General features: G+C 39.9%; 1 protein-coding gene across 1 annotated transcript; it reads right to left on the bottom strand.

The window, feature by feature from the left end:
* Positions 1 to 10506: 10506 nt before the first annotated feature.
* LOC120064002 (SLIT and NTRK-like protein 5) lies at positions 10507 to 13053 on the bottom strand. The gene has a single exon (XM_039014312.1). It carries the CDS (start codon positions 13051 to 13053, stop codon positions 10507 to 10509), a length of 2547 nt encoding a protein of 848 aa, XP_038870240.1.
* Between the last annotated feature and the right edge of the window lie 3349 nt (positions 13054 to 16402).

Genomic DNA, 16402 nt, shown 5'->3' with positions numbered 1-16402 from the left:
ACCATCGAGAGCATCCTGACTGGTTGTATCACTGCCTGGTATGGCAACTGCTCAGCCTCCGACCACAAGGCACTACTGAGGGTAGTGCGTACGACCCAGTACATCACCGGGGTCAAGCTTCCTGCTATCCAGGACGTCTATACAAGGCGGTGTCACAGGAAGGCCCTAAAAATTGTCAAAGACTCCAGCCACCCTAGTCATAGACTGTTCTCTCTGCTACCGCACGGCAAGCGGTACTGAGTGCCAAGTCTAGGTCCAAGAGGCTTCTAAACAGCTTCTACCCCCAAGCCATAAGACTCCTGAACAGCTAATCAAATGGCTACCCAGATGATTTGCATTGCCCCCCCCCCCCCCCCCCCCCATGCTGCTGCTACTCTCTGTTATTATCTATGCATAGCCACTTTAATAACTGTACCTACATGTACATAATTACCTCAATTACCTCGACACTGGTGCCCCCGCACATTGACACATTGACTCTGTACTCCCTGCATATAGCCCTGCTATTGTTATTTACTGCTGCCTTTAATTATTTGTTTATTGTTATCTCTTTTTTGTGTGGTATTTTCTTAAAACTGTAAGGTCTACTACACCTGTTGTATTCGGAGCATGTGACAAATAACATTTGATTTGACCTATCAGAGCTCTTGCAGCATGAACTCACATGTTGTCCACCCAATCATATAATCAGAGAATGAATATCGTACTGAAAGCATAACCTACAACTAGCTAGCACAGCTGTGCATACAATGTGGTAAGTAGTTGACTCAAAGACAGAGAAGACAATAGCTGAACAGTTTTGAATAAATTAAAATTCTTAAAAAACTAAGGAGAAACGAGAAAGAGAGAGCTATATTTTACATTTTATCACTTACACTTAGCTAGCGAATGCAGCTTGCTAGTTTAGCCTACTCAAACACCCGGCACAAACAGAGAGGGATGCTATGTTAGCTAGCTAGCTATGGCTATCCAACACTGGAACTCTTCTAAGTCAAGGTAAGCTTTTGGTTTAATTAATTTTTTGCCACGAGGCCTGCCGGTGTAACTGCTAAACTGCTTGCTGACTGTACACTGTACTGCATGATTGTAGCGGGTTTGCTAACGCATTAGTTCTAGTAGCTATGTTAACTATGACGCTAGCTAATATGGTGACAACGATGTAGGCTGTGTGAAGCGGTTAGCCTGGTCAGTGTTTGCGTGTGATCAGGGGTGTATTCATTCTGCCGATTCTGTTAAACGTTTATTGAACGGAAGCAAACGGAGTGAAACGGGGATAAACATATCTGAATTTTTACAATAGAAACACTTGTTTGCAACTGTTGGACTAATGTTTACACCCTAGATCAGCTAGATGCAGGCAAGAGTGTGCAAGGTGTTATTGAATGTGTTACTGTCCGTCACCTTGATTTCTGAAATGTTTCACCTGGGCACCTACGTTGTAAACTTTAATTCATACGCTAGGTTACAGCAACCTCATGATGGGTTTAGGGGAAATTTGAGTATCATGTAGTAGCTTAAACCTATTGATGTTACATTGAGCTGAGTGAATGGAATGAAAGTAATCGAATATGATGTAATAGAAATGATGTAATTCGCATGAAAAAAAATTGTCCTCGCTCATCTTAAAAGGCACCTCACCTCCATGCAACTTATTATGTGACTTGTTAAGCACATTTTTACGCTTGCCATAACAAAGAGGTAGAATACTTACTGACTCAAGAGAACAGATTTTTTCATTTTGTATTAATTTGTAAAAAAATATACAGTACCAGTCAATATACAGTACCAATATACAGTACATGTTTGGACACACCAACTCATTCAAGGGTTTTTCTATATTTTCCTCATTGTAGAATAATAGTGAAGATATAAAAACTATGAAATAACAACTATGGAATCATGTAGTAACCAAACAAGTGTTAATCAAATCAAAATATATTTTAGATTCTTCAAAGTAGCCACCCTTTGCCTTGATGACAGCTTTGCACACTCTTGGCATTCTCTCAACCATCTTCACTTGAAATGCTTTTCCAACAGTCTTGAAGGAGTTCCCACATATGCTGAGCACTTGTTGACTGCTTTTCCTTCACTCTGCGGTCCAACTCCCAAACCATATTAATTGGGTTTAGGTTGGGTGATTGTGGAGGCCAGGTCATCTGATGCAGCACTCCATCACTCTCCTTCTTGGTCAAATAGCCCTTACACAGCCTGGAGGTGTGTTTTGCGTCATTGTCATGTTGAAATACAAATGATAGTACCACTAAGTGCAAATCAGATGGGATGGCGTATCACTGCAGAATGCTGTGGTAGCCATGCTGGTTAAGTGTGCCTTGAATTCTAAATAAATCACCAATAGTGTTACCAGCAAAGCACCGCCACACCATCACACCTCCTCCTCCATGCTTCATGGTGGGAATCACACATGCAGAGATCATCCGCTCACCTACTCTGCGTCTCACAAAGACACGACAGTTGGAACCAAAAATCTCCAATTTGGACTCATCAGACCAAAGGACAGATTTCCACCGGTCTAATGTCCATCACTCGTGTTTCTTGGCCCAAGCAAGTCTCTTCTTCTTATTGGTGTCCTTTAGTAGTGGCTTCTTTGCAGCAATTCTACCATGAAGGCCTGAGTCACACAGTCTCTTCTGAACAGTTGATGTTGAGATGTGTCTGTTACTTGAACTCTGTGAAGCATTTATTTGGGCTGCAATCTGAGGTGCAGTTAATTCTGATGAACTTATCCTCTGCAGCAGAGGCAACTGCTGTTTCATCATAGGACTTGATGGTTTTTGCGACTGCACATGAAAAAACTTTCAAACTTCTTGAAACTTTCCAGATTGACTGACCTTCATGTCTTAAAGTAATGATGGACTGTCGTTTCTCTTTGCTTATTTGAGCTGTTCTTGTCATAATATGGACTTGGTCTTTTACCAAATAGGGCTATCTTCTGTATACCACCCCTACCTTGTCACAACAGAACTGATTGGCTCAAACGCATTAAGGAAAGAAATTCCACAAAATACATTTTAACAAGACACACCTGTTAATTGAAATGCATTCCAGGTGATTACCTCATGAAGCTGGTTGAGAGAATGCCAAGAGTGTTGAAGCTGTCATCAAGGCAAAGGGTGGCTACTTTGAAGAATCTCAAATATAAAATATATTTTGATTTGTTTCACACTTTTTGGTTACTACATGATTCCATTTGTTTTGATGTCTTCCCTATTATTCTACAGTGTAGAAACAACAACCCTGGAATGAGTAGGTGTGTCCAAATGTTTGACTGGTACTGTATATATAAAGCATAATTCCACTTTGACAATATGTGGTATTGTGTGTTGGCTACTGACAAAGAAAATCTCTATTTAATCCATTTTAAATTCAGGCTGTAACAGTCAAGGGGTGTGAATACTTTCTGAAGGCACTGTATTTACTTTATTTTTACTGCTACTTTAGGGAAAGTGCAGAAATCTATTCTTGCCTATTTCCATTATATCCACAAACCTGGTGGCGCAGCAAGAACTACAGGAGATAGCAACCATGAGGTTGTGAGTTCAAATCCCCAAGTGAGGTTGAGTCCTAAGTAATCAGCATACAGCAGCATACTGTCCTTTGACATTAACATCTGAATTTAGCTGTAAAAATACAGTAACTTGTTGTAGATTTACCGTATTTTCATTGCAACTAGACAAAAGCCTCCAGGGGACAATGACACAACGATCTAAGAATATCCTGGGGACGTCCCTGGAATAAACCAGGATGTTGTTTCACATTGTCACGTTATCAAATTAACTTCACATTAAATCATGTATTCGCATGTGGTCACTTGAAATTAATGTGGTTTTCCGTAAGGGGATGATTGAATCTCATGTTTTAATGTGATTCGTATGACGTTGATTAAAACTGAATGTATTCAATGTACCATGTACCACTACAAGATAATAAGGAGAGATACCGCTATGTTTTTCTATATCAACTTCCTAATTAGGCTTATTGTCTTATGGCTTGGTGGTACTTATTTCGTGATATATTAATCTAAAATGAAGTGAGCAACTTAAAATAACTTTCACGCTTGAGTTGATGTACTTGCTATGTGCAACGGTACACAGCCGTAAGCAAATAATGCTACCAAGCATCTTTAATGAGGAAAGAGATGAATGGTCAAACGTATTCAGTGCTGAGGCATCGGGTTACAACTCTTTGAAGTACTGCATTTTGTATATTAATCACGCTCATGACCTATTTGCTTCTGCAGTTTATGGAAATGGCACGTGTCCTTGTTGCCCCAATCCAGTCGTTCAAGGTCTGAAGACGCTGTTAGAACAACAACACATTTCTTTAAGATGGGAGTGGTTGGTATAAATGTGTCTAACAAGAACAAGGAGTTCAAGATGTCAGAGAACCCATGAGGACCGAGGCTCTCTGTAAGGACAATAGAATGAATGGCAAAAAGCCCAGTCAGGTAAAAACAAACACTGGATGGCTGAAACAAGACTGTGTTCTGACGGCTTGTCTCAGCCATACACACCTTACCACCCCCCCTCCACACACACTTTGCCACCATCTGTCTCAACCCGCTGTACCTTTTGAGTTCTCTCCACGAGAACACACTCTGAAGAGAGACAGAGACATGAAAATAGGCTTTTAGGAAACCACTCTACACCCTCGGCCTAACATGGAAGTTGGGCATGGTTTGAGTATGTGTTGACATCCCTCGAACCAAATTTAAAGCGAGGGCTTCTCTGGAAGCTTGTTTTTTTTCTGACTCTGTTAAATCAAAGAGAAAATGTTGTCTGAAAAAACTACAATCACTCTGGGTCAAGACTCTATCATTTCAGGAAGATTCACCACTGCATGCTCTGTTTTAAACTGTGACAAAGCAAGGGCTATTATTTTCAAATCAACCAGATGGCAAAAAATGGGAGCAGCTAATTGTATATGTAAATCCACATGCACACAAAATGACTACTATTATTATCAGCTAAGTATGATATAAGTAGCATCGTCTGCTAAGAATGCAATTGGCATAGATTTCTTCTCATCTGTCATAGAGACAGCAACAGCCCAGATAGAGTGAAGCTTTATTCTCCCCTGTAGGACTAGCTGAAACACATTCCCTCAGCTGTAATCCTCTAAGATGCAAACTGCTTCTTGTTCTTGGGCTTTAGTAAGTGCCAAGATTTCCCATCTGCTCATCCTATCACATTTTCCAGTACATGGAAGGACAATAATCTTTGATCATGATCTCGTATATCACTTTGCCTGTTTATCGTCACCCTAAATTACACAGGCCAACGAGCGTGCCAGGCTGTGATAGGCACTGATTGTAAATGGGGGCAGGCAGCACTCCAGGCCAAGATACGGAGAAGGACATGCCCTTGACGTGTTGTGCAGCCATCAGGCTAGGGAAGGGACAAGAAAAACAGAGGATGGGTCTAGCCCAAGGGCAAAGGTTAATGTGAAATGCACAAATATGTAGGGAACCATGAGCAATACAGTTGAGAACACAAATAAGAAAAGGGGGAATAGTATTGGCTACTGTACAAACCACAGTATAGAACAGCATGGCCTTGAGAACCATTTAGATGGTAGATATATAAGGCAGAGAATGTGTTGCATTGAAACCAGCAGTGGTCACAGTAAATGACAGGATATGTAGACAGGACAACATAGAAAACATCACAGTCTCTAGCCTGAAAAGATATCAAATATCTAAAATACTTCTAACATAAAAAGCCTCTTACACACATGAACGCACATAGTCGTATTTTGTCTTTCACCAAGTCCCATTTTGATGCTTGACATAAAATATAGTTCATATGTTAAGTTTGAGAAGTATAAATGGGAGAGGATAAGAGGGGATTGTGTCACTCCCCTCATGCTGGCAGTCATAAGCCAGGATGAGCCCCTACAAAAATCACACCCGCTGTTTCCAGCTGTTGCAAATGTGCTGGCAAGGTGTACGCTGACATCCTGAATCCCTACTAGACTTGCCAAGCCAGTAATTAACATTCTGCTCCAACAGCTTAAATTCACACAAAGATGAATAAACATAAAAGTATACACACATAAAAGTGCACACTTATACACAAACATGCACACACACGCACACACACATGTGCTAGCACGTTGGCACAACACACACCAATGCACACGCACACGCACACACACACACACACACACACACACACACACACACACACACACACACACACACACACACACACACACACACACACACTACTGCATGTTCAATCTTTATTCCATGAATTATTATTGAAGAACTGTACTGTCAGTGAGTTATGTAAAGGTTTTTTGTCCAAAAAATGTTGAGAGAGGATAGCAGTGTTGCCACATTGGCTGAAGTCCTTGAGACATGCATGAATAGACTCTGAGTCAATAATTTATACACACACACACACACACACACACACACACACACACACACACACACACACACACACACACACACACACAACACACACAGAGACAGACAGTGGCACAGTGCTACACAGAGGAACAGAAAAAATACCTTATGGGCCAGGATCATATTTGAAGACAAACAATACAAATGTGAACAGAGATAAGATTCTGTTTTTACCAGTGAGAAGAATCGTTATACCCCTAAACAAAAAGGGGTGATCACGGTCATAAAACTCCAACTGTATTTAGCACAAGTGATTTTGCTATTTTGCTATTTCTCCTTGGGTGAACACTTGCAGTCATATGCTGCCTTCTCAGTGCCTGACACATCTCCTCAAGCTTACATAATGTAGATCTGCCCTAATTCCTCTCTCCAGCGCAATACTGTGAACTTCAAGGACTAAGAAACATAACACCAGCAATCTGCCAGACAAGTCAAGACTATGTCATAGTGAATGAGGGGGCGATTCAAATGTACACTTTTCTTCTGATTCTTGAGAGCGATTATTGTTTTTACATTTGCAGTCCTGTATCCTTAAATCAAAGGGATATTATAAACTCCAAAAAGCAACGCAAATGCGATTAACATCCAAGTCTTGCTTTTAACGAGGGATCCCATGAGACTCATTATAACAGACCAAATAGATTTGAGATGCAGAAATAATCAATTCTATCACTTTCAATTTACAATTGGGGCTAATTGCAAATTAGCACACATAATAATAGTTATTGATACATTGCTTTATAGACAGAAATATTACTGTGTTTGTCTATGTCTATGTCAGGTAATTGGATGTTTCCATGGATACTATGCCTGAGGAAACCAGTCTCCTCGAAGAGTATAGAGATTAATACGTGTCTTTCCCCATCCATGCATGTAAATTTGGGTGTTGTACATATTGTACAGCTACAGACGGATCAGATACCATTATCAAAGCATTATGCACATTTCTTCAGAGACATCTGTTAGCTGTCTTCACACAAAAAGCTTCAAATCAAAAATCTGCTGTTTGAATGTCGAAAGCAGTTTCAATTGAAATACATGAGTTCTGACACTAAACTACACATTTCATCACAATGACTTTGGACAGATCGGACTGACTACCTAATTTCATCCGTAGTATGATGATTCTTGGCCCTGTAAAAAATGGCAGGTGAGGACCAAGGGCCCTTAGTGGAAGCCATTTTGTCAAACTCCCCAGACAATAGGAAGTAAAAAAGTGATAACTTTCAACAAAATAAACAGTATGATCAACCAACATTGATCATGTTGGAGTATAATATAGAGGGAAAATGACACAATCTTCAAAAGACAGCAGAGGATTGAGAGTATTTCAGATTATGTAACATTATTCATGTTTTGCACAGATTTATATTTTTCCTGGATGAAATTATGAGAGCGGTGTAAACTGTGTATATGTGGCTCCTGTAATCTTTGTATTGCTATGAAACATGCAAGTGGGCTTTTGGGGCAGTATTTCATAATCCACCCTCCCGGTGTGCTATGACATTTACTACTTCTAACATATTGGAGGGCGAAGGAAAAACAAAGACAGTATACAGAATGAATGCACATATTTTATTCATTGGCTAACAATAGGAGAAACAGCACTTTTTAAGATACATTTATCTCTGTGCTCACATCTTATACCCAAGTTGCATTCCCTCTCGTTCTGTGTGTTTCCACAATAAAAACCAGGCTTTGCACTCAGTGAAGCAGCAGTCCGCAAGGAGATGCAGCTGGCACATTCTATTTACAAAGTTGAAGTAAGAAGTTATAATTCACCAAATGACTTACATATGAGAACTAAAGGGACAAATCAATAAAAAATTGACATAAGTGGAACACTCGCTAGACCTCATTTACAAAACCCCTGTATAAAAAATTCAGAAGAAAAAAAACACTGAAGTGCACCTGTTCGTACAAACAGATTTCCACGAGTCACATTTAATTTTTACAATCTCTTTGATATACTTGAATGTGATACAAAACATTGTGTGTAGTTTTACTGCAATGGCTATTTGCTTGTGATATATACACTGTACACCCTAACTGCATATGGATGGACATATTAAATCAATAAAGGCTTAGGAGGCGGGGCAGGAATTACAGTAAATCATTGGATATATTAATTGAACTCATGTCATGTGTTTTCAAACCCAACAAGAACAATGCTATGGTGCCATGACAGATACTGGAATCAAAAACACAATTTCTAACCTCAATACAAAAAAGGTAAGATTGACCATATTGGATCCATTTTTTATCAAAAGCACGAACAAAAGACTGTCCTTATTACAATGCACTGGATTAACATGTCAATATTATTAACATGTTAATCTAGTGCAATGCATTGTAATAGGGACAGACTTTTCTTTGTGTTTTTGATAAAAAAAGAATGGCCCAAAAATGGGTTAGAATGTATTATTTCTGAAACCCAGTCTGTTTTTCAGCACATACTGAGCAACCTCTGACATAATCTCCTCACAAGTTGTAGGAAATGCCAACAACACAACATGGCAGTGGTGACCTTGGAACTAGAGACCAACACATAGAGACTGGCAAATCTCATTACATTTACGAATGTTTGCACAATTCGTTGTCAATGCTTTGAATAGACACCGTACCACCGTACGTACCACAGTGAAAGGACCATACCTGAAAATGTGTATGTCTAACAATGAATTTGAATTAGAAGATTCCTTAGTAATACCAAACAAATGTATGAATGTCAAAAAAATATTTTGAGTGATCAAACGTATAAAAGTGGCAGTCACCAGAAGTTATTTTGCATCCAATCCATTGTATATAGAGCTATTTCCAGCGATAATATGGATACATACTGTATGAATTTGCTGTTTATTTGTTGACAATGATATTCTGAATACTGATTTTGTATCCCTAAAGATAAAAATAGGGAAATTGAGGATTGTCTCCATCCTGGGAAAAAAAGTGGCATTATGCATCTATAGTGCAAAATGCCTTATAACTTTCCTTCAGAATGCAGTGGTTGCATGTCTGCAATCATTTTACATATGGCTAGAGCCATGGTTATTTACACAGTCTACGACTTACGAAATATATATAAGAAAGTGACATCATATCCGTTGTTGACCTGTTCGGGTCAATCAGTGCATTGTGTGCAAAGTAATAAAACAAAAACAGAAGAAGAATTACATTTCCAAATACTTGTATAAAAATAGACCATTTGAAAAAAATGATATGAGCATACTGTTCCACCTCAAAACTGCCCAGGAATTATGAAGTATGGATTTTCCATTTATCTTTTAAAAACATTGTTTTTTTGTTTGTTTCATGAATACCCATATGCACACAGAAGCCAGATGAACCTCCCTTTTTGAAAAAGTGCAACAAGCATACATGAACTGCATATTTACATTAGGGCTGGGGATTGCCGGCGACCTCACGATACGATATTATCACGATACTTAAGTACCGATTCGATATGGATTGCGATTCAATACTGCAATTTTATTGCAATTTAATGTTCCAAACATATTGCTCACTATATGTCTGCTGCAGAGAGACAAGAGAGAACATTAGAAAATGAGAGTTGATCAGTCATGGAAATAAAAGTGCTGAAAACATGTTGACTCACTATTTAAAAAGAAGATGGAGAACAAGCTCTAGGATGAAAAATAGCAGAGTTTTGTTCGAAGGGTCAGCCGACAAGCGCTAGCGCTACCCTCGATTTTACAAATCGATACTTGGATATATATCATCCAAAATCATTTTTACTATATATTTTTTCCCCCATCACTGATTTACATAGAGTTGTTGGCAAAGGAATTGGATAACCTCAAATACAATTTTTCTCAAAGCAAAGACTGAAATTGACAAACAATAAACTAGCTACTGTAGCAACAAGCTGTATTGAGGATATATAAAGACAAAATACATATTTTTTATGTTGTTAAGGGAAAGCATCTGCATATCTGTATACTGTAGTTTCAAAAGATAGAAATCAGTGTAAAATGCTAAAATGTAACATGAGCACTGTGTGCCAATGCAACAAACATAGCAATGATTCAACCTTTTAAGGGAAAACATTAAGTCATTCAAAACTGGGTGAACGTTGTACGTTTCTCAAGAACTTCAAGGTAGTCGGGATCAATATGAAGCTTGGCTTTCAGTTCCCAGTACTCGCTCCTGTTAGGCTCAACATAAACAGTACTTGGTGCTGTGCAATATAATATTGTCTGTTGTATTCTTTCTGGGTGCATGTATTGGTGTCTGATATCGAAGTCGGACGTATACTGATTTGATGAATGGGCAGTATGCCTGCAAGGTAAAGCATTGCTGTAAGATGACGGCTTGTCGGGTTCTACATCTCTGTAGTAATACTGATGATTGTCTTGTAAGGGGGAATGTTTGTTGAGTGGCTCTGGAGTGCTAATACTGTATTCAGAGCTTATTGCGTTACTACCCTCCTCTTCATCCGAGTGCTTATTCAAAAACGCCCCATTCAACTCATCAAAGTCTCTGTACCCATCCACTGACTTGCTCTGGCTTGGGCTATAGATGGTACTCTTGCATGTGTGTTCTGTGGGAGGGGGGATGTACTCATACACATGCCCTGCAGACGTCCTGACTTTTGGAACGGATCCCTTTTTGTAAAGACCGTACTCCATGTTCAACGAACTAATGCACGCGTTCATGGAGTTATTCTGCTCATTTAGAGTCTTTTGACGTCTCTTCTTCACAGCCGCAAACAGTCCTGCAGCGACAAACACTGAAACAATGAACATCAGGAGCAGGGCAAGGATCATAACAGATAGAGGAACACTGTTGATATGTGTGTCGTCATCTAATGATGTTTCTATGGTGATAGTGCTGCCGGGAATGGTTTCTTCAGAGGGTGGGATCAAGGAGGCAAGGATATCGGAGTTATTGGGACAGAAATTACTTGTCTTAATGTATCGCATATCCTCCCCAAACAGTCTTTTAGGGGAGCCACAGATGACATTGTTCACAACCGTGCCTGTGCTGAGCTGTTCCAGCCACATCTTCATCTCTACAATTGAACAGCGGCAGTCCCACGGGTTCTCGAACAAGTCTACCTGCACCAGTGATGTCAGCTGATCCAACACGCCACTGACAGGCAGATTGCGGAGGTGATTATTGCGAAGATTTAGTCTGGCCAATTTCAACCCATTAAAGATTTCCCCGGGTAAGGTCTTCAAGAGGTTATTATTCAGGAAGAGCAGCTGAATGTTGGGGACATGCTGAAAGGTGTTTGACACGATTTCTCTAATGACATTGTATTCTAAATATAAGAACTGCAGGCTCTCCAATCCATAGAACATATCGACTGTGAGGCGGTCTATCAAATTCCCATTCAGGTACAGCCTGCGTAACTGTGTTAAATCCCCAAAGGCTCTGTCATGGATGTGAGCAATCCGATTGTTGCCAAGGTGAAGCAAATCTAATCCAGTCGCTTCAATGAAATCTGATCTCCGCACCACAGGGATATAATTCCCTGTGAGATACATCTTTTTGGGATTGTAGGGTTTGGGATTTAAGTCAGAGATGTGCTCAATCTTTCTCTCTTGGCAGTTGACATTCAGACCGAGGTCTGAAATTTGGAGATTGCAAGTACAGGCAGTAGGACAGTCCAAAGGCACAGGGGATTTGGTTTGATATGAAACGATTTGACCGTAGTTTTGTGGTTTATTGGAGGGGATGCGAGACGTGGGTTTTGACTTTAGTTTGCCTGACTGGCGAGGTCCCTTGGTGGGCCTTGACGAGGACCGTAAGATGGCAGAGGATGGGAATGAGGCTGTGACTGAGGCTGGTGTGGTCCTAAAGTATGCATCAGTGGTCTGATGTGCTTGGGGACGCATCTCATACTCTGCAATAGCTCTCCTGGGACACAGTTCTGGTTTAGAGACCTCATCAAGATCTCTCCCATGAAGCCGGAATGGAAACTCACAGACCACATCACCCACTAAAGCGGTGTAGGATATGCTCTCAAGCCAGGCCTTTAGAGCAATCAGCTCACAAGAGCAGTTCCATGGGTTCTCCTCTAGTTGTAATTCCACAACACTGTCCATGTGTTCCAAAACACCCGAATATGGGAGCAGTTTCAGTTGATTCCCCCTCAGGTCAAGGTGAGTCAAAGGGACATATTGGAAAATGTTAGTGGGAAGAGTAGAAATTAAGTTGTCATTTAAAATCAGGACGTCCAGATGACGCAGTTTGCTGAAGGCGTTTGGCTCGACATGGGTGATGTAATTGTAGTCTAGTTGAAGATATTCCAGACTTTCAAGGCCAACAAAAAAATCTTTCTTCAAGGCATCGATTTTGTTATTGTTGAGATGTAATCTTTTTAATCCCTGAAGTCCATTAAAAGCTCCTGATTCAACGTCGGATATGTCATTGTTGCCGAGATGCAATATTGTAAGCCCATTGTATTCAACAAAGTCATTGGCGGAGAGCCTTTTCAAAAGGTTCCCTGTGAGCAGTAAATTATACGTTGTGAAGTACACATGGCTTACTTCAGAGAGATCGACAATTCCTCTACTTTCACAGCTTACTGTCAGTATCCCCTCTTTCTCCTCACAGGCACACAATCTTCGACATATCTCTCCATAATTGTCAAACATTTCAACGATGCCCACCGATGTAGCCACCAACAATATAATTACAATCCAGAGATGCATTTTCCTGTGTCAATGGCCAAACTCACACTGTTGGGCCGCCGAAGTATGCACTGTCATCTAGAGGAAGAAGATATACAGGTCATATGATGAAACATACTTAAACAACTCCATTCTTATGAGTCCTCAAACAGCCTGTAATTATAATGCTCAGGAATAGCCCCTGCCCAAGGGTAACTACTGGCTGCCACAGAATGACCCAAACTAAAATAGAGCAGGACTCTTAATGAAAAAATTGACATTAATTACACTCCAGTTACATCCAGTAAGTGGCATAACAATGAGGTGAATAATAAACAAAGTCAAACCAATAGGCTATACTTTAGCCCAGTGTGAAAACAAAAACATTAATTATTCAGTTATCTTTTAAAAGTCAGATACAATTAAATAGCCTTGATTTTCAAAAGCCATAATCAAAACAATCAACCTGGACTCAGGGGTAGACGTAACCTAGTAAAACTAAATCCGGGACACTGCAATTAGTATGATATGTTACATTTTGTATAGTATGTATTAATTTTGTATGATATGTTAAAAAATGCAATTCGTACAATATATTATGAATTTGGAAAAAGTATGACATGTTGTGAATTCTGATTTGTTGTGGCTAACGTCAGCTAGGTGGCTAAGGTCAGCTAGGTGGCTAAGGTCAGCTAGGCTAGGGGTTAAGGTTAGGGTTAAGAGTAAGGTTAAGAGTAAGGTTAAAGGGTTTTAAAGTTAGGGGGAAGGGTTAGCTAACATTATAAGTAGTTGCAAAGTAGCTAACAAGTAGTAAGTAGTTGCAAAGTTGCTAAAATTGTCTGTGATGAGATTTGAATGTGCAACCATTCGGTTGCTAGACATTCACGTTATACGCCCACCCATCCGGGGTGGCAGGTAGCCTAGTGGTTAGAGCGTTGGGCCAGTAGCTGAAAGGTTGTTAGATTGAATCCCTGAGCTGACAAGGTAAAAATCTGTCGTTCTGCCCCTGAACAAGGCACTGTTCCTAGGCCATCATTGTAAATAAGAATTTGTTCTTAACTGACTTGCCTAGTTAAATAAAAGTTAAATAAAAATATCCACCCTGAACAACTACCCTCCCTTAAGTGACCTTCTGTCTTATGTAACCATACCATACCAAACATAACATATCATACTAATTTGAGTATCCTGCATTTACTTTTACTTTGATATGTCTAGTCTATGAGACCAGGCTGAAACAATGTATACACGTATGTCTAAAAACAACTATGATGACTATTGCCACAGAAATGTAGCCTCAGCACCAATGCAAACACTCCCACATCGTGTCTACATAGGATAATCATATTTAGAAATTCTTACCTCACTCACTGGTAAATAAGGTTCCTTGTTAGGTATGACAACGTACGTTCCATTGTATGACTTGCAAATGTTCTAAGATGCCTATTTGTTATGAACAGGTTAGCCGTCAGTAATGCACTAAAGGAGGTTACAAATAAACGCTGATCAACCATAACTGCCAAATGCCTTTCTCTTTTCATAACGTGCTGTGCCAGAGGAGACAACGCTATGCCTGGTAACAAAGTTGCTTATTCGGTCTCCCTGGAGGATTGTCTCTCTCCCTCTCTCTCACACACACACACGCGCACGCTATCTCCCTGCCTCCTCCCCGTCTCCCACTCGCTCACACACACGCGCGCGCGCGCACACACACACACACACACACAGAGACGAATCCTGTTTTTTCTTCTTGATCGCACCTGCAAAAACTGCCGTTTGTATGGTGTTACCCTGACTACTACATTTACCATGAACATAAAAAGGAATCCTCGGTTGACCTGTCACTACACTTAACTTTTATAATATACACGGAGACAACTTCCTTGGCATTTCTTAGCAAATAGCCTGCAATTTAGCCCCTTCAACTAATACGCAACTATCAAGGGGCATAACATACGATTATATATGACAATCAACCTAAAGATAATAAGCACCTCGACTTTTAACATTTGCAAGTGTCCTCCACTCACCCACGAACGTCTGATAAATGTAATGTAATTTAATGCAATACAGATACAAAATAAATTAAATTGAATGGACACATCTTACCCAGTTACAGTTCCAAAAGGCGTTACACTGCATGGATACCGATACTGTCCAAACGTGATCAATAATTAATCGGCTTCCAAGTGTTTCGTGTCGTCGAAAGATGGAGAGTGAGTGAACGCGTTTACCATGTTAAAACGGAGGACCGTTATTATTCACAAGGTGGTCAAAATAGCAGGGAAACCGATTACGGTGCGTCTGCTTCGTTTAGAATCAACTGTAACGACATAATGTCATCAGCACTCTGGAAAAAAATGATACATTTAACTTTTTCACATGAAAATCATCACATCCTCTGAGGTAATAGTCCACCCCTCTTCTCCACACCCAAAATATAAAAACGTGAGAAAGAATACACCCCTCAACTAATATAAAAATGGTAGGACTTGCATTGCAATGTATTCAAATCTCGTGTATGCTATTTTAGGCATCTCACCTTGAACAAGTGTTGACCATGTGATATATTGATTCACACCTACAATTGATTAGTCTGTTTGTTTTATGTTAATGTAGCCTATTATGAGGGCAGGCTGTGTTTAAATAGCTTAGTTAACACTGCCTGAAGCCTCCGTGTCCCTGTTGTTGACAACCACCCCTGGAATGAACTGTCACTATTTCTGTTCTCTACAGTATATTCATCCAACTTGGACAGTGAACTAAATTATGCAGTCTTCCCTCAACAACGTTCATATTATCATCCGGTGCATGAAATATACAATTTCACCCTTGTCATGCATGGGATGCATTTTGAGAGATGAGAATTGAGGTCTATGAACTGTTTGTAGCATCCAGAAAAATAACTGATAGAAATGGGTCAAAATGGAACCTTTACAACTATGCCTGTTTATCCAATAATCACCCACATTAGATGTGTCCAATCATCTGCCCTGGGACAGCATACATTTTTTGATAATGATATCAAAGCCAACAACTATTTTGCCTGGGTTGTTCGTAATTGGTAGTTACTACTGGTGCGCCTCATCTGCCTCATCATGTTAGCTTCACTCTAAACCTTGATCTTTATGAAACCAAACAGTATTCGAGGCAGTCAGAATTACCATGTGTTATACCATGTATTTTTCCACATTTTGTTACTTTACAGCCTTATTGTAAAATGTATATAGATTTTTTAATTCCCCCCTCATCAACCTACACACAATTCCCCATTGACAAAGCAAAAAAGGTTTTTATAAATGTTAGCAAATTTCTTATAATGTCTTACATAAGT

The sequence above is a fragment of the Salvelinus namaycush genome, chromosome 19, assembly GCF_016432855.1.
Source record: "Salvelinus namaycush isolate Seneca chromosome 19, SaNama_1.0, whole genome shotgun sequence".
Taxonomy (NCBI): domain Eukaryota; kingdom Metazoa; phylum Chordata; class Actinopteri; order Salmoniformes; family Salmonidae; genus Salvelinus; species Salvelinus namaycush.
This window is presented reverse-complemented; position numbering and strand designations above follow the sequence as displayed.